Below are 19,414 nucleotides of genomic sequence, written 5' to 3' on the forward strand. Positions count from 1 at the left end.
GAGATTAAATAGCCATTTGATAAATTAGGTCTACTTTCATGAAACTTAAAGTCAAAAAATAAAATATGTAAGTCTGGCCACTCCTACAACATTCGTTTAAAGTCTCACCTCCCCCATGAGTATTTTTTTTTTTTTGGCAACTCATAATCCTCTATACTATTTACATCATACTTATATACCATTTATATCTCCAAAGACAGACCATAAACCTTTAATTAAGAAGCATTCCTCCTTTTGGCATAATCCTTAGCACATGGTAGATTGCCACTGTCAACCTAAAATAATCAAAAAGGTCAGAATCTAGTTTTAAAGAGAGTTTATTCAATTGCAAAGTTTGAGGACAGCCTCCCAGGAAGCAGAGATTCCAAAGAACAGAAGTCAGCGTTCCAAAGTGTAGAAGTTTGAGATTGTTTATATAGAGAAAGTTTAGGTAATTTCAACATCTTTCCACATAAGGCTTAATGCACAGTTACAACTATCTGATTAGTAGAAGTCGTCTTTTTTAGGAAAGATATACACAGGTTATGTAATTCAGTCTCCAAGGCTTAACTTTCCCCTTGCTATAATAAATTTAGAGGGTCCTGAATTTTTTTTTTTTTTTAAACAGAGTCTTACTCTGTCGCCCAGGCTGAAGTGCAATGGTCTGATATTGGCTCACCACAACCTCCACCTCCCGGGTTCAAGTAATTCTCCTGCCTCAGCCTCCCAAGTAGCTGGGATTACAAGTGTCCACCACCACACTTGGCTAATTTTTCGTATTTTTAGTAGAGATGGGGTTTCGCCATGTTGGCCAGGCTGGTGTCAAACTCCTGATCTCGGCTGATCCACCCGCCTCGGCCTCCCAAAGTGCTGGGATTACACGCATGAGCCACCACACCCAGACTGTATTTATTTATTTATTTTGAATTGAGACAGGGTCTCACTCTGTTGCCCAGGCTGGAGTGCGGTAACACAATCATAGCTTACTGTAGCCTCAAAATCCTGGGCTCGCACAATCCTCCTGCCTCACCCTCCTGAGTAGCTGGGACTACAGGCATGCGTCATCAAGCCCAGCTAATTTTTCTATTTTCAGTAGAGATGGGGTTTCATTATGTTGCCCAGGCTGGTCTCAAACTCCTAAGTTCAAGGGATCCACCCGCCTCAGCCTCTCAAAGTGCTGGGATTACAGGCATGCGTGACCACGCTCAGCCTTTATTTTCTTTTATGCCATAAATGTCAGTCAATTGATAGCTAGAAAAGAAGGGAAGAAAGATGAAGTGTACAGATCTCTTATTAGAGAATGGAAAGTATGTACATATTCACACACATGCAGTACATACAACTACAGATTATAAACTCAGAACACTGAAAGTAACTTCCTACTTTATGATTATGAACTCATTCATGAACGTATCTATTCTCACATACTTCTCTCCAAATGAGAATTATAGAGTGACTATGTAAATTAAAATTAACCCTAAGTTAGATTATCCATTAAATGTGACTTATGAAAATAAGAACACCAAAAACAAAAAAACACTGGCTGCTTGAAACTCCTCACTTTCCTTACAGAACATATATTTAAACACAGACTTATTAGGACACTAAACCAATACACCAAAAAGAAAAACACTGACATATTTACAACTTCTGTTTAATGAAAAGTATAAACAAAAGTAAAAAACAAACTAGAAGACAATATTGACAATATTTAAAGAATACATCCGTAATATATAGCGCATGGTATAATAAATATATTTGGTGTTTGTCACTGGTTCCTGGCAGACCTCCTAAAAATGGAATTTCCTGAGTAAAAGTAATGTATTTTGTTATTCATAACTAGCTTATTGACCCTACCTCAGCTGATGCTAATGAGGTGACTTAGGGTGGAGCCTCTGGATAGTCTCAGGATGGAGCCAGTCACCAGAAAGACCAAGTGACTACAGGATTAGAACTTTCAGCCCCACTCTCCCACCCATCTAGGAAGCCGAGAGTCCTCGCCAGACACCAACTTGGCTGGCACCTTGATCTCAGACTTCCCAGACTCCAGAGAGGAGGAGTAAGTTTCTGTTGCTCGTAAGTTGCCCGGTCTAGGATATTTTGTTACAACAGCCTGAAAAGACTAAGACAACTATGTAATATTAATCAGGTGTTAAAAGGAATGAGATGTATCTACAAGAACTGACTCAGAAAGCTCTCAAACATAATTATTGAAACAATAAAGGAAATCATGCAAAACATCTTACCTAAGTTACTGAAGCTAGAGATATCTGATTATACATATTTTGTGGAAAAAAGTAAAGTCTGGACACATTACTATCAAGCTGTTAAGGGTGGTTACCTTGGAGAATGTAATGCATCTGACAGTAAATTTTCACTTTTTAATCTACAATATGCATAAATATTTTGTGTATCTAAAAAATAATGTAAATCAAAAAAATAAATTCAGCTTCTGAGAGGTAAAAATACTACCAAACAAAAGCAATAAAAAAATAGAAAAATCACAGGCACAGGACAAGAGAAAAAGAGAGGAGGGATAGTTGCAATGCATATAAAAAAGAGAAAAGAGAGGAGGGATAGTTGCAATGCATATAAAAAATATAATTTCTGTCGGCCGGGCATGGTGGCTCAGGCCTGTAATCTCAGCATTTTGGGAGGCCGAGACGGGCAGATCACAAGGTCAGGAGATCGAGACCATCCTGGCTACCACGGTGAAACCCTATCTCTACTAAAAATACAAAAAATTAGCCGGGCATGGTGGCAGGCACCTGTAGTCCCAGTTACTCGGGAGGCTGAGGCAGGAGAATGGCATGAACCCGGGGGGCGGAGCTTGCAGTGAGCTGTGAATGCGCCACTGTACTCCAGCCTGGGCGACAGAGCAAGACTCAGTCTCAAAATAATAATAATAATAATAATAATAATAATTTCCTTAATATACAAAGTGCCTTTTTTTTTTCCCCCTGAGATGGAGTGTCACTCTGTCACCCAAGCTGGAGTGCAATCTCAGCTCACTGCAACCTCCGCCTCCTGGGTTCAAGCAATTCTCTCACTTCAGCCTCCCGAGTAGCTGAGATTATATGCGCGCTCCACAACACCTGGCTAATTTTTGTATTTTTAGTAAAGATGGGTTTCACCATGTTGGCCAGGCTGGTCTAGAACTCCTGACCTCCAGTGATCCACCCACCTCGGCCTCCCAAAGCGCTTTTATAAATCAATTTTTTAAAAAGATACAAGGGGAAAAAGGGCAGGGGGTGGAGGTATCAAAGATTCAAATAGGAATTTCACAGGAAAAATAATACATTTATAAAACAATCAATAAACTTAAAGATGCTAAAACTTGACTTCAAATTTAAAAATTAAGAACTGCAATGTGGTAAGAGTGTAAAGAAACAGTCATTCTCGGGCCAGGCACAGTGGCTCATGCCTGTAATCCCAGCACTTTGGGAGCCTGAGGTGGATGGATCATGAGGTCAGGAGATTAAGACCATCCTGGCTAACACAGTGAAACCCTGTCTCTACTAAAAATACAAAAAATTAGCCGGGCATGGTAACACACGCCCGTAGTCCCAGCTGCCCAGGAGGCTGAGGCAGGAGAATCACTTGAAGCCGGGAGGCGGAGCTTGCAGTTGGCTGAGATCGCACCACTGTACTCCAGCCTGGGTGACAGAGCAAGACTCTGTCTCAAGAAAAAAAAAAAGAAAGAAAGAAACAGTCATTCTCATATACTTAGTGGCATGTAATTTTTTTTTTTTTTTTAATTTTAAGTTCCAGGATACATGTGCAGAATGTGCAGGTTTGTTACATAGGTATACATATTCCATGGTGGTTTGCTGTACTTATCAATCCATCATCTAGGTTTTAAGCTCCGCATGCATTAGGTATTTGTCCTAATGCTCTCCCTCCCCTTATCCCCCACCTCCCAACAGGCCCCAGTGTGTGTTGTTCCCCTTCCTGTGTCCACATGTTCTCACTGTTCAACTCCCACTTATGAGTGAGAACATGTGGTATTTGGTCTTTTTCCTATGTTAGTCTGCTGAGAACGAGGGCTTCCAGCTTCATCCATGTCCCTGCAAAGGACATGAACTCACTCTTTTTTATGGCTGCATAGTATTCCATGGTGTATATGTACCGCATTTTCTCTACCTAGTCTATTATTGATGGGCATTTGGGTTGCTGTAAATTTCTGTAATAGAAAATATGGCATTTTATACACATACATACATACATATATATATATATATACACATACATTTTTTTTTTTTTTGAGGCGGAGTCTCACTCTGTCTCCCAGGCTGGAGTGCAGTGGCACGATCTCCGCTCACTGCAAGCTCCGCTGCCTCCCAGGTTCACGCCATTCTCCTGCCTCAGCCTCCCTAGAAGCTGGGACTACAGGTGCCCGCCACCACGCCTGGCCAATTTTTTTGTATTTTTGGGGTTTCACCACGTTAGCCAGGATGGTCTCGATCTCCTGACCTCGTGATCCGCCCGCCTCGGCCTCCCAAAGTGCTGGGATTACAGGTGTGAGCCATCGCACCCGGCCAAATATGGCATTATATATTGAAACTTAAAATGCATATATCCTTTTAGCCCAAGAATTCTACTTCTAGGAATGTATCCTGTAAACACTAGCATATATACAGAAAGAAGCAGGTTCAGAGATTTTGTTACAGCACTGACAATAATAGCTAAAAGCCAGAAATACTAAGTGTTAATCAACAGAGGACAAGTAAACTACAGCACAACCATACAACAGGATACTACTATGTAGCAATTAAAAAGAATTAGATGGCACTAATGTATTAAAATGAAAAAAAATCTAAGACATATGATTAACTGGAAAAACTGGCTGTAGAATAAAGGATATTCTGATCACTGGACAATGTAAGCCTCTTCCGGACAAGATGAAGTACTGTATCAGTGACCCAAAATAACTAAAGATGCAAGCAAACAATATTAAAACAATGATTTTCAAACACTGGACATCAGGCAGTATAGGAAAATAATCCCTGATAAAGAGCAGACAAAAACTCAGCTCTACAACTGCCCCAGCTTACTTCATAAAGAGATTTTGTTCAGGCTATGGCCAAGTAAGAGAGAAGCCAGGCAGTCTCCCTCAGTTGAGGATGAGAGCTGAGAGTCTGGTAATACTCTACCCAAGGCAGGTCGAGTTCCCAGGACACAGTACCAGAGAGGAGAAACCAGCACAAAGATAGACTTCAAAAGATTTGCAGTCTCCTTGAACATTCAGCTGAGTACTGATCAGCTCCTATGTATAAGGAAACAAAGTGTTCACCTGAGTACTGATCAGCCTCTATATGTGAGGAAACTAAGTGAGACTGGGAAAATAACTACTGAAAAGAATTAAGACTCATAGAGAGGCTCATGGGACCAGGAATAGTCTGTATACCCACCAGGCTGACTGAAGAATCTTCTAAGACTCTACTTTATCAGACAGAGTCCAGAAAGGTACTGCCTCAGTATTAGGAAAAATAAGCCCTAGATTAAAGGCTGCTCTGACACCTCCTAACAAAGCATCCTTTCAAAGATGAAACTATTTCCAAGTAACTTAACTGCACCCCAGGATGAAGCTTAATGATATTTATAAGAACACAAAAATATCCAGGACACATCCAATAAAACATTAGCAGGCATGAAGAAAATATGACAAGATATAGAAGAAAAAGAAAATATGACAAGATATACAAGAAAAAGAAAATATGACAAGATATAGAAGAAAAAGAAAATATGACAAGATATAGAGATAACAAACGACTTCTCTAAATGGAATTAAATTATTGGACACCGTAGAAGAAAAGATGAGTGAACTTGAAGACAACAATAGAATAGAAACTATCCAATAACAATAGAAACTATCCAAAAGGAAAGGCAGGGAAAAATAATGAAGAACAAAAAGGACAGGACATTAATGAGCTGTGGGACAACTTTGAACAACCTAAAATACCTGTAATTGAGTCCCTATAGAAGAGGTGACAAAGGAGGAAAGAGAAAACACAATTGAAAATAAAGGTCAAGGTTTTCCTAATTTGATGATAACTATACACCCACAGATCCAGGAAGTTCGAGGAACCCCAAGTACAAGAAATGAAGAAAACCATACCAAGCCACACCATAACTAAGCTGCTTGAAATCAGCGATAATGAAAAAATTTTAAAGCAATGAGAGAAAAAATATATAAATTACATAAATAAGAACAAAGGTAAGAAAGGTAAGAGCACTCTTGATGGAACAATGCAAGCTAGAAGACAGAGGAGTAACATCTTTAAAGTACTGAGAGAAAAAAAGCTCTTGCCCTTAAGTTCTATGTCTGAAAAAAAAAATTTTTTTAAGATACAGAGTCTCATTCTGTCACCCAGGTTGAATATCTGGGCTCGTGCAATCCTCCCACCTCAGCCTCCCAAGTAGCTAGGACTACAGGCTGTGCCACATGACTAGCTAAATTTGTTTTATTTTTTAAAAATTTTTTGTAGAGACAGGGTCTCACTATGTTGCCCTGACTGGTCTCAAACTCACCTCAAACAATCCTCCTGCCTTGGCCTCCCAAAGCCCTGGTATTACAGGCATAAGCCACCATGCCTAGACAAAAAGATCTTTTAAAAACAATGACAGGGCTGGGCACAGTGGCTCAAGCCTGTAATCCCAGCACTTTGGGAGGCTGAGGCAGGCAGATCGCTTGAGCTCAAAAGTTCGAGACCAGCCTGACCAACATGGTGAAACCCCATCTCTACTAAAAAGGCAAAAATCAGCCGGGCTTGGTGGCGCATACCTGTAGTCCCAGTTATTTCTTGGGAGGCTGAGGCACAAGAATTGCTTGAACCTGGGACGCAGAGGTTGCAGTAAGCCAAGACTGCACCATCGCATTCCAGCCTGGGTGATGGAGTGACACGCTGTCTCCAAAAATAAAAATAAAAACAATGACAGAATTTTCTCAAGGTCTATTAATTCTGGAAGATGTCTAAAAATACATTTAAAGTCATGACAGAGGGCGATGGCTCACGCCTGTAATTCCAACGCTTTGGGAGGTCGAAACGGTTGGATCATCTGAGGTTGGGAGTTTGAAACCAGCCTGATCAACATGGAGAAACCCTGTCTCTACTAAAAATACAAAATTAGCTGGGTGTGGTAGCACACGCCTGTAATCCCAGCTACTCAGGAGGCTGAGGCAGGAGAATTGCTTGAATCTGGCAGGCAGAGGTTGCAGTGAGCCGAGATCGCGCCATTGCACTCCAGTCTGGGCAACAAGAGCGAAACTCTGTCTCAAAAATAATAATAATAATAATACATTTAAAGTCATTTAAAATGAAAAGAAAAATTAGCTTAAATTTCAGTATGACAATTAGAGGAAAATGGTAAAGAAACCAACTAAATTAATCCCCAAGTATGCTAATTATTATTATTTTTTTTTTTGAGACAGAGTCTCACCCAGGCTGGAGTGCAATGGTGCGATCTCAGCAATCTGCAACCTCCACCTCCTGGGTTCAAGCGATTCTCCTGCCTCAGCCTCCTGAGTAGCTGGGATTACAGGCACACACCACAATGCCCAGCTAACTTTTGTATCGTTAGTAGAGAGGGGGTTTCACCACGTTGGCCAGGCTAGTCTCGAACTCCTGACCTTGTGATCCGCCCGCCTTGGCCTCCCAAAGTGCTGGGATTAGAGGCGTGAGCCACTGTGCCCGGCCATATGCTAAATATTATACAGAGATTTTGGTTCTAAAATATCATAACAAATATACTGAGAAAGTTCTGAGAAACAAGCCAGGGTCAACCAAAACACAAATTCTATGATGAAACTTTTTTAAAACATTTAAAAAGTTTGGCCGGGTGCGGTGGCTCACGCCTGTAATCCCAGCACTTTGGGAGGCCGAGGCGGACGGATCACGAGGTCAGGAGATGGAGATCATCCTGGCGAACACGGTGAAACCCCGTTTCCACTAAAAACACAAAAAATTAGGCAGGCATGGTGGCGGGCACCTGTAGTCCCAGCTATTCGGGAGGCTGAGGCAGAAGAATGGTGTGAACCCAGGAGGCAGAGTTTGCAGTGAGCGGAGACAGCACCACTGCACTCCAGCCTGGGCAACAGAGCGAGACTCCAACTAAAAAAAAGAGAAAAAAATTTAAAAAGTTTGATTGAGACTGAGTTTTTGAGATACTGAATAGGAGGCTGGGTGCAGTGGCTCACACCTATAATCTCAGCACTTTGGGAGGCCAAGGCAGGAGGATTGCTTGAGCTAAGGAGTTTGAGACCAGCCTGAGAAACATGGTAAAACCTTGTCTCTAATTAGCCAGACATGGTGGTGCACACCTGTCGTCTCAGCTACTTGGGAGACTGAGGCAGGAGAATCATTTGAGCCCAAGAGGCAGAGGCTGCAGTGAGCTGAGACTGTGCCATTGCATTCCAGCCTGAGCAACAGAGCAAGGCTCTGTCTCAAAGAAAAAAAAGTGTAAGAATTATGTACATTATTATATATAAATATAATAAATGCATTCACAGTATACAACAGGTATTTCTTACTGAGAATATTAAATATAAATTTTTCTTTAATTACAAAAGGATATTTTACAAATACTTCACCCTTAAAATTTCTTTTTTTTTGAGACAGGGTCTCACTTTGTCATCCAGGCTGGAGTGCAGTGGCACAATCTCAGCTCACTGCAACTTCTGCCCCCCAGGTTCATGCGATTCTCCTGCCTTAGCTTCCTGAGTAGCTGGGACTACAGGCATGTGCCACCACACCCAGCTAATTTTTGTATTTTTAGTAGAGACGGAGTTTCAGTGTTGGTCAGGCTGGTCTTGAACTCCTGACCTCGTGATCCTCCTGCCTCGGCCTCCCAAAGTGCTGGGATTATAGGAATGAGCCACTGAGACTGGCCACCCTTAAGATTTCTAAGTAAACAGAATTGCCAGGAAATTCAAAGATACCTATCTATTACATAAGAATCTGAATGAACTCATCATATTGTCATATGAGTTAATTATTATTTTCTATGTCCAGAGACTCTTCCATTCAGGGATCATTTCAAATAGCTTTTCAAGGTTGTCAATAGGTTTTAACACCATTTCTTTATTTAAAAATTTCTTTAAAAAACAGAGATAGGGTCTCACTATGTTGCCCAGGCTGCTGTCAAAACTCCTGGTCTCAAGCGATCCTCTTACCTTGGATTCCCAGTGTTGAGGTTACAGGCATGAGCCACCATGCCTGGCCCATTTTTAAAATGTTGAAGCCATTTTAAAAATTTAAATTCGCAATACTGCACATCTGACAAGCCTAAAGGTAAGTGACAGTGCTTATAGAAAACACAATGTTTGTTTTTAAGGATATCTTACCTTCTGGTGTTGGTTTGTCTTGAGGAAGATCTGGCATATTTTCATCCAAAAGGTCTGCTAAGGATTGAGAATTTGCCAGCAACTTCTGGTAAGACATAGCAAATTCCTCATACTGTTTATGTCTATCTTCACTGAGCTCCCCTTTAGAATGTAGAATGCGCCTATAAACAAATGAAATCATCTGACAGTCTTATCAAAACAGATGTGATCACAAATTATTACATATGGGAAACATGCCATAATTTGATTTTCTCATACAAATTTAGTATAATTTTCATTTTTATTTAACATTTAAATCTAATATTTTCAAAATGTATCTGAAATGTATAATCAAATTTACCTGAACATTTAAATTTTAACACTAGTTCCTCAAAGAATATGAAGCATGCTTGCTGAAATACCACAATATTTAACAATACACATCTAAATAATTTTAAATTATTCAGTATTTTATTACAGTCACACTCTTCTCAGATAAAGTTAACCAAAACTAACACAACTACACAAGCCAATTTTCAAAAGCAACAGGTTATAGAAAGAATCAATTATTCTTAAACCTCCATGATTTGAATCAGAAATATCATATTTAACAACATATCACAAAATAATAAAAAATTATTTGGCTTTTTATTACTGTCATACTTCCCTCAGACATACAGAGCTAACCAAAAATATTTAACACAACTACACAACTCAGTTTTCAAAACCAACAGATTTTGAACAGGTTCAAAAACAACAGAATCAGTTATCCTTAAACTTCCATAATGATTTGAATCAAGGTTACCTTTTGAAAAAGCCCACAATCTTCCCCACAGCCAATTCTCAATCTACTGTGCAAGTACTGGTTATTTATCTGGGTAACGGAGAAGTCCACTTACTCAGGCCAGCCCGTATCAAGGAACTAAGGACATAACCACTCTTCCACTTTGCAAGAATACACCAATAAGCCCATAACTACAAATGCAAAACTACTGAAAACACCAAAATGTATAGAGTAAAAGTCTTATTATATTCGTGTAAATCATTGAGACTTATATAGCTGGATCCAATTTTTTACATACAAAATATCCATGTAGTACTATAATATTCAAAATTTATAAACCATAATGCAAATACAATGTTTCAAAAAGTCAATTATAAAGTTATTTTTACAAGTAATACTTAGAAGTTTTTTATTTCTTGTTATTTGAGTTTTCTTCTGAACAGTGAAGAAAACAAGGTTTTCTATAATGCCATCTTCCATCTTCTAAAAGTTACAGAGAAAAAGGCAGAAAAATTATGCCTATATTTATTCTTCCCAGATTATTTGAAATAATGTCAAAACTTCCCCATTTTGCCCTATTTCTACTCACATAAGCTTTTGTTTAAATACTATAACAATTCAGTCTGGCATGGTGACTCACACCTATAATCCCAGTACTCTGGGAGGACGAGGCAGGTGGCTCACCTGAGGTCAGGAGTTTGAGACCAGCCTGGTCAACGTGGTAAAACCTCGTCTCTACTAAAAATACAAAAATTAGCCAGGTGCAGTGACGTGCGCCTGTAATCCCAGTTACTCAGGAGGCTGAGGCAGGAGAATCGCTTGAACCCAGGAGGCGGAGGTTGCAATGAGCCGAGATTGTGCCATTGCAATCCAGCCTGGGTGACAGAGCAAGACTCCTGTCTCATAAACAAATAAATACTATAACAATTCAAGTAACAACATTTTCAATTTTCCAAATATTAGTTCCCATTACAAGTGCATCAGTGCATAGATTCATGAAATCCAGTTATTTCCTCTTTTCAAATCTGGCCTATTGGGGTCTAAAATGAGAAATTTCATTTTCTTATGATTTAAATATACATTAGATATCATTCTACCAACACATTAGTAAAATGTTAAAATAGTTTAACCATAATAATCCAGGCTAAAAAGTGCTTCTCTAAAAATATTGTCATTAGAGAGCATTTTTCCCTCTTCAAACATTTGTTTCAGACTACTGTTACAAACACAAAACTTTTTCAGTAATTTTGTGAATGAATTTTAAAAATTAAAACAAAAACCCATAGCATTTTAACATATTCATACCTATGAAAGACAGCATTAGCACTCTGAATGAGCTTGTTAAAACTTTTAATCAGAAGTTCTAATAGAACTCATTATGGAAGTTAAAAGTCATTAAAAAAAAATTTTTTTTTCCATTTACTTTTATTTTTTGTAGAGATAGGAATCTGACTATGTTGGCCAAGCTGGTCTGGAACACCTGGCCTCTAGCAATCCTCCCACCTCAAACTCCCAAAATGTTGGGATTACAGGTGTGAGCCACCACACTCGGCCAAAATTAAGTAAGTTAGTCAAATAAGTAATGCTCAGAAGTAGGTTACTTAAGCTGGGCACGGTGGCTCACGCTTGTAATCCCAGAACTTTGGAAGGCCAAGGTGGGTGGGATCACAGGGTCAGCAGTTTGAGACCATCCTGGCCAATATGGTGAAACACTGTCTCTACTAAAAATTAAAAAATTAGCCGGGCGCGGTGGCAGGCGCCTGTAATCCCAGCTACTTGGGAGACTGAGGCAGAAGAATCACTTCAACCCGGGAGGCAGAGGTTGCAGTGAGCCAAGATTGCACCATTGCACTCCAGCCTGGGCAACAGAGCGAGACTCTGTCTTTAAAAAAAAAAAAAGAAAAAAGAAAAGAAGCAAGTTACTTAAAAATATCTGCAATGTAGGACTGGGCATGGTGGCTCATGCCTATAATCCCAGCACTTTGGGAGGCTGAGGCAGGTGGATCACCTGAGGTGAGGAGTTCAAGATCAGCCTGGTCAACACGGTGAAATCTCGTCTCTACAAAAACATAAAAATTAGCCGGGCACGACAGTGGGTGCCTGTAATCCTAGCTCCTTGGGAGGCTGAGGCAGGAGAATCATTCGAACCCGGGAGGCAGAGGTTGCAGTGAGCTGAGATTGCACCATTGCACTCCAGCCTGGGCAACAGAGCAAGACTCCATCTCAAAAAAAAAAAAAAAATCTGCAATGTTATTAAGAAAAATGTTAACAGGTAAAAATTGAAGAGTTTATTCCATGGTACTTTAGTTGGAAAAAAAATTAAAAAACAAAAACTGAAGAGTTTATTCTGAAGCAAATTATATTAAAGGGATAATAATGGTTTTAACAGATTTCAAAACCCCTAATGACAATTACTATGTAACATTATTTCATACTTGAAATTGGAAAATATATCTCAGAATAACATAACCCAAAACTTTATTTCTCTTAACAAGTTCTGACATTCTGGTCATCCAAGGAACAAACATCCAGTCCACTGAGATACATAATTACACTAAGGATTTCTAATACATAAGCAGTAGCAAGGTGATGACTACCTTAGGAAAACAAAAATGAACAGTACTTTTCCTCACTTTCACGTGGGGATTTGCCTGTGACTGTGCGCTGGCTCCATTAAAAGTGATTTCATTCTATGATGGTTCCCTGAGTCTGCATTCCAGTTCCTCTCCAGTCCTGCTGGAAGCAAACTAAAACTATAAAGCTTCACTGATACTCCTTACCCTCCCCTTAATTCCATGATCAAATGCATTAATAGCACTAACTTACCTAACTAATGAGTAGGTACTTAAGTTACTATTCAGTGAAAATCATCCTCAAGGAAAGTTTAGATTTGGGGTTTTGTTTGTCTGTTTTATAGCTCCATAAGCCTTTTACTCCCATTTTTTTTTTTTATTATTATACTTTAAGTTCTGGGATACATGTGCCAAACGTGCAGGTTTGTTACATAGGTATACACGTGCCATGGTGGTTTGCTGCACCCATCAACCTGTCATCTACATTAGGTATTTCTCCTAATGTTATCCCTCCCCTATCCCCCCAGCCCCCAGTTTTTTTTCTTTTGTTTTGTTTTGTTTTTAATATCTTACACCGAGCACTTGGTTACCAGGACAGAATACCAATTAATACAGTTATGACTTCTGTTATATATAAAACTGACAGATGTAGCCATATATCCTTTCCTTGACATCTAAGTAATACACATTTACTGAACTGACTAAATCTACAGCATGCAGTCAGATGATACACAGATGAAGCAGAGAAATAACTCATTATAGTGCCTGAACATATAAAGCCCCAAGGATTGGCCAGGCACAGTGGTTAACGCCTGTAATCCTAGCACTTTGGGAGGCCAAGGAGGGCGGATTGCTTAAGTCCACAAGTCCGAGACCAACCTGGGCAGCACGGTGAAACTCCATCTCTACAAAAAACACAAAAATTGGCCAGGCACTGTGGCTCACACCTGTAATCCCAGCACTTTGGGAGGCTGAGGCGGGTGGACCACAAGGTCGGGAGTTCAAGATCAGCCTGACCAACATGGTGAAACTCCATCTCTGCTAAAAATACAAAAATTAGCCAGGCATGGTGGCATGCACCTGTAATCCTGGCTACTCAGGAGGCTGAGGCAGGAGAATCACTTGAACCAGGGAGGCGAAGGTTGCAGTGAGCCAAGATCACACCACTGCACTCTAGCCTAGGAGACAGAGCAAGACTCCATCTCAAAAACAAAAAAAACCAAAATCAGTTGGATGCGGTGGTAGGCACCTATAGTCCTAGCTACTCAGGAGGCTGAGGTGGGAGGATCACCCGAACCCAGGAGGTCGAGGCTGCAGTAAGCTGCAACTATGCCTGCGCTGCAGCCTGGGTGACAGAGTGAGACCCTGCCTCAAAAAATAAATAAATAAACCCAAGGATCATTTAGAAATTCTAATGAAATTAAACATGTTGGCCGGGCGCGGTGGCTCACGCCTGTAATCCCAGCACTTTGGGAGGCCGAGGCGGGCGGATCACAAGGTCAGGAGATCGAGACCACGGTGAAACCCCGTCTCTACTAAAAATACAAAAAATTAGCCGGGCGCGGTTGTGGGCGCCTGTAGTCCCAGCTACTCGGGAGGCTGAGGCAGGAGAATGGCGTGAACCCGGGAGGCGGAGCTTGCAGTGAGCCGAGATCGCGCCACTGCACTCCAGCCTGGGCGACAGAGCGAGACTCCGTCTTAAAAAAAAAAAAAAAAAAAAAAAGAAATTAAACATGTTTAAATGTAAGCTAAAAATGTCAGGGTATTTTTTGTAACTTTATGAAACTCATAGGAAAAGGTTTTCAGTTTGTTTTTGAAAACCCATGTGAGGGAACTAAATATTACACAACACATCTGACCAACAAGTATCTCTGCTTTCTATCAGTTATCAAAAAATATGACCAAAATTTCTCATGTGAATTCCATGAGAATGTATCACAGAAAATATAACCAAAATCAAGCTGAAAACATGATTTCATCATATATTTTAATTACTGCCTTTTTAGAAATACATCAATTACATAAAGCTGAATTTAAGCCATTCTTTTGAGAATGTCATAAAGTAGAGGTTAGCAAACTTTTTCTGTAAAGGGGCAAACAATGTGTATTTCAGTCTGCAGACCATTTGGTCTTTGCTGAAACTACTCAATTCTGCTAACGTAACACAAAAGCAGCCACAGATAATATGTAAACAAATGAGGGTGACTATAATAAAATTTTATTTATGAACACTGAAATTTGAACTTGAAATCATTTTCATGCTTCCCAAGACATTCTACTTTTGACTATTTTTCAACCATTTAAAAAAGTAAAAACCATTCTTAGGTGACAGGCTGTAGAAAAACTAGTCATAGGCTTAATCTGGCCCACAAGCCATAGTTTGCCATCCCTGTCACACTACTACATGTCTTATAAATTAGTGCATTCCCTCCTGCAATATCATTGCACACTAGAGAGGTACTTGTCCCCTTTTACAGATGTAAACAGTAAGTAATGAGAACAAAATCAATGCCAACTCTTACGCTTTGTTATAAAAATACAAAAAAAAATTGCCCTCCTTTCTGCAACATACATGAGACATCACTGTCCAGAAGAATCTCTAAGGTACATCAGTCCTTGATTTTACGGAGTATTTTTTTTTGTTTATTTCATTTTGTTTTGGTTTTGAGAGGGATTCTTGCTCTGTTGCTCAGGCTGAAGTGCAGTGGCGCAATCTCGGCTCACTGCAACCTCCACCTCCTAGGTTCAAGCAATTCTCCCTGCCTCAGCCTCTCACATAGCTGGAATTACAGGAGCCTACCACCACATCCAGCTAATTTCTAAATTTTCAGTAGAGTCGGGGTTTTGCCATGCTGGCCAGGCTGGCCTCAAACTCCCGACCTCAGGTGATCTGCCCACCTCAGCCTCCCAAAGTGCTGGGATTACAGGCATGAGCCACCGCACCCAGTTTAATGTTTTTTGTATTACTAATTTAATATTATAAAACCAACCAAAAAAACCAGTCAATTTTTGAGTCAAGCATTATACATCATAAATGAGAAAATTCATTAATGCCTAAAAAATTATAATATTAAGAGAACTTTTTTCTTTTCCATTTTTTTGACTTTTTAAATATTTCCTTCATTTTATTACTTAATTTTTGTTTTGTATTATCCTAAAAAATAAATTTTATTTTTACTTATTTTTATTTTTTTGAGACAGAGTTTCGCTCTGTCACCCAGGCTACAGTGCAATGGCACAATCTCGGCTCACTGCAACCTCCGCCTCCCGGGTTCAAGCCATTCTCCTGCCTCAGCCTCCTGAGTAGCTGGGATTACAGGCATGCGCCACTACGCCGGCTAATTTTGTATTTTTAGTAGAGACGGGGTTTCTCCATGTTGGTCAGGCTGGTCTCGAACTCCCGACCTCAGGTGAGCTACTAAAGTTTAAGAAGTTTAACATCAAAATTTATAAAATCATAAAAAGACAGAAAGAGAAATTCTCATTCAAATGTCTTCCAGAAAGGTCAGGCAGGCAATCTATTAATAAAAGCTAGCTAACATTTACTAAACACTTACAATGTGCCAGACACTGTTATTAAGTGCTTTTACACATATGAATTCACTACATGATTCACATTTACCTCAGAGTTACAGAACTATTGTTATGCCCATTTTACAGATGGGAAAACTGAAGCAGAGATGCTAGGTAACTTGCCCAAGATTGCAGAATGTGCAAATGACAGTGCTCTAGCTCGAGTCCACGCTCTGAAATACTGGACTATGTTGCCTTTCAAATTATAATTATCCACTTTGTACATTCTAGCGAAGTTCAAATGTTTCTCAAACACATTCATGAAGACAAGCCCTCACCACAGAACAGCTTATTCTATTTCCTTTTCTGGGTCCCTCTCTCCTTTGGATTTGACTTGGTAAATATTGAGTGGCTAACATGTATACTATACACTTCAAAAACAAGTGCTAAATGTAAATATGGATGGATAATATGTAATTGTGAAAAGTACAGTACAAAGAGGAAGAAAATAACCTGACTCTGTCACTCACTTTCCATGTTATATTGGGCAAGCCCTTTAATTCCTTTGTTTTACCATCTTCAAAATATAGGCATTTATACAATATAGGTACTGTTAGGATCAATTAAGATCATATAGGCCAGGTGTGGTGGCTCACGCCTGTAATCTCAGCACTTTGGGAGGCCAAGGCAGGAGGATCACTTGAGCCCAAGATATCAAGACCAGCCTGGCCAACATAATGAGACCAAGTCTCTACAAAAAAAATGTTTTTTAATTAGCCAGGGGTGGTGGTGCATACCTGTGGTCTCAGCTACTTGGGAGACTGAGGTGGGAGATATCAAGGCTGCAGTGAGCGATGACTGCGCCATGATGCTCCAGCCTGGATGACAAAGCAAGACCCTGTCTCAAAAAAAAAAGGATCATATATGTGATTCATTATGTTAATGTAAAATGGTATTTTCATGAGAAAAAAAGTGCCAAAGCCTAATAAAGGAAAGGCAAGAACTTCAATGCCAAATTCTATTAATCATTAGCCAAATTAAAAAGGAAAATAGTCTTGACAAGAATACAGAACATTCATTTTAACTTTGACCTTGTGCAATCATACAAAATTAAACATAACACATGGACAAAATCTCTAAAAGAATGATCATGAAGAAGACCCCAGAAAAACTTCTGGGTTTTATATCTCCTCCAGCATTCTGTCAAATTTTAATAAAAATTGGCTTAGAATTATCTTAGATTTTCTTGGCTGGACGCGGTGGCTCACGTCTGTAATCCCAGCACTTTGGGAGGCCAAGGCGGGTAGATCACTTGAGGTGAGGAGACCAGGCTGGCCAACATGGTGAAACTCTGTCTCTGCTAAAAATATAAAAATTAGTCGAGTGTGGTGGCAGCTGCATGTAATCCCAGCTACTCAGGAGGCTGAAGCAGGAGAATCGCTTGAAACCCAGGAGGTGCAGGTTGCAGTGAGCCAGGATCGTGCCACTGCACTCCAGCCTAGGTGACAGAGTGAGACTCCGGCACAGAGGCTCACGCCTGTAATCCTACCACTTTGGGAGGCCGAGGCGGGCAGACTGCGTGAGCTCGGGACTTCGAGACCAGCCTGGGCAACATGGTGAAACCCTGTTTCTACTAAAACACAAAAAATTAGCCAGGCGTGGCAGCATATGCCTGTAGTCCCAGCTACTTGGGAGGCTGAGGCAGGAGAATTGCTTCAACCTGTGAGGCAGAGGTTGCAGTGAGCTGAGATCGTGCCATTGCACTCCACCCTGCAGACAGAGGGAGACTCCGTCTCAAAAAAAAAATTATCTTAGATTTTCTTTTGGTTTCATTTTAGAATTAATTTATTTATGGATGTCTCATAATCTTGTAAAAAGACTCTAGAACATAGCAAAGCAAAACTGTACCCATTAAAATGGGTACTACTACTACAGCACAGTCATTTAAACACAATTAGAATATCTAGGAGACAATTTTAGAGCTCTTAGAACATTACAGCTATAACATTAAGTCTAAAGTACAGAGAAGTAACATCTTAATTGTGCTTAAATACTACCAATTAATTAAACAACCTACCTGTGAAGCAAGGTACAACTCACCTGGAAGGAAAGAGAAAGTAAAAGCAGTCCCATTTCATTATTTGCTGATGTCTTTTTAAGTTTCATTATCAGTCAATAATGCCTCGAGAATTATCATTCATAAAAGAAACTTCTGACTTTTTTTTTTAACAATGGGCAGAGGAAAAAGTCTGCATTCTACTTAAATGCTTTTTCCTGAACTTTGTCAACTCACTGCTGTCAGACTAAGCCTGCAATCATGAAGGTACTAAGTCATGGGTGCTGAAGAGAAACTTGTAACCACTTCCATCAATTAGAGAGAAAAAAAGGAATAAAGATACATCAAGATTACTCAAACAAGAATTCTGGCCTACTACCTGAATTCATGATTTCACTATACTGAAAGAAACAAACAAACAAAAAAAATTAGCTGGGCGCGGTGGCGGACGCCTGTAGTCCCAGCTACTCAGGAGGCTGAGGCAGGAGAATGGCATGATCCCGGGAGGCGGAGCTTGCAGTGAGCCAAGATTGCACCACTGCACTCCAGCCTGGGGAACACAGCGAGACTCCGTCTCAAAAAAAAAAAAAAGAAACAAATTCTGTAACATAACTGAGTTATAGCCAATAAAAATTAAATCACTTCTTCATCCAATTAAATGTCCAAAATATACTAACAGGACCTCTACAATATTTCAAAGTACAAAGCATTTCAAAGCATATAAAGAGCACTTAACATTTTAACAGGCAAAAGTCACCAAGAAAGTAAAGCTATTAACTCCAAATAGGCAACTACTACTGAATGATATTTTTAAATTTCTAATAATTGTAACTCACCAGGTCAATCACTTAACCAAAATGTATAATAAAAAATAATATTCAACTGGGTGTGCTGGATCACGCGTGTAATCCCAGCACTTTGGGAGGCCGAGGCGGGCAGATCACGAGGTCAAGAGATCGAGACCATCCTGGCCAACATGGTGAAAACCCGTCTCTACTAAAAACAAACAAACAAAAAATACAAAATTAAAATTAGCTGGGCGTGGTGGCGCATGCCTGTAATCCCAGTTACTCGGGAGGCTGAGGCAAGAGAATCAGTTGAACCCGGGAGGTGGAGGCTGTGGTGAGCTGACACCACACCATTGCACTCCAGCCTGGGCAACAGAGTGACACTCTATCTCAAAAAAA

General features: G+C 40.0%; 1 protein-coding gene across 2 annotated transcripts in view; it reads right to left on the bottom strand.

The window, feature by feature from the left end:
* Window positions 1-19,414, bottom strand: part of UPF2 (UPF2 regulator of nonsense mediated mRNA decay) — a 484,524-nt gene that overhangs the window by 90,024 nt on the left and 375,086 nt on the right. For both annotated transcript variants that reach the window (XM_015146458.3, XM_015146457.3), the window contains one exon: window positions 9,323-9,483. In XM_015146458.3, coding sequence (XP_015001944.1) covers window positions 9,323-9,483 — 161 coding nt within the window. The remainder of the gene's footprint in view (window positions 1-9,322; window positions 9,484-19,414) is intronic.

Source organism: Macaca mulatta, chromosome 9 (genome assembly GCF_049350105.2).
Source record: "Macaca mulatta isolate MMU2019108-1 chromosome 9, T2T-MMU8v2.0, whole genome shotgun sequence".
NCBI classification, from domain to species: Eukaryota; Metazoa; Chordata; class Mammalia; order Primates; family Cercopithecidae; genus Macaca; species Macaca mulatta.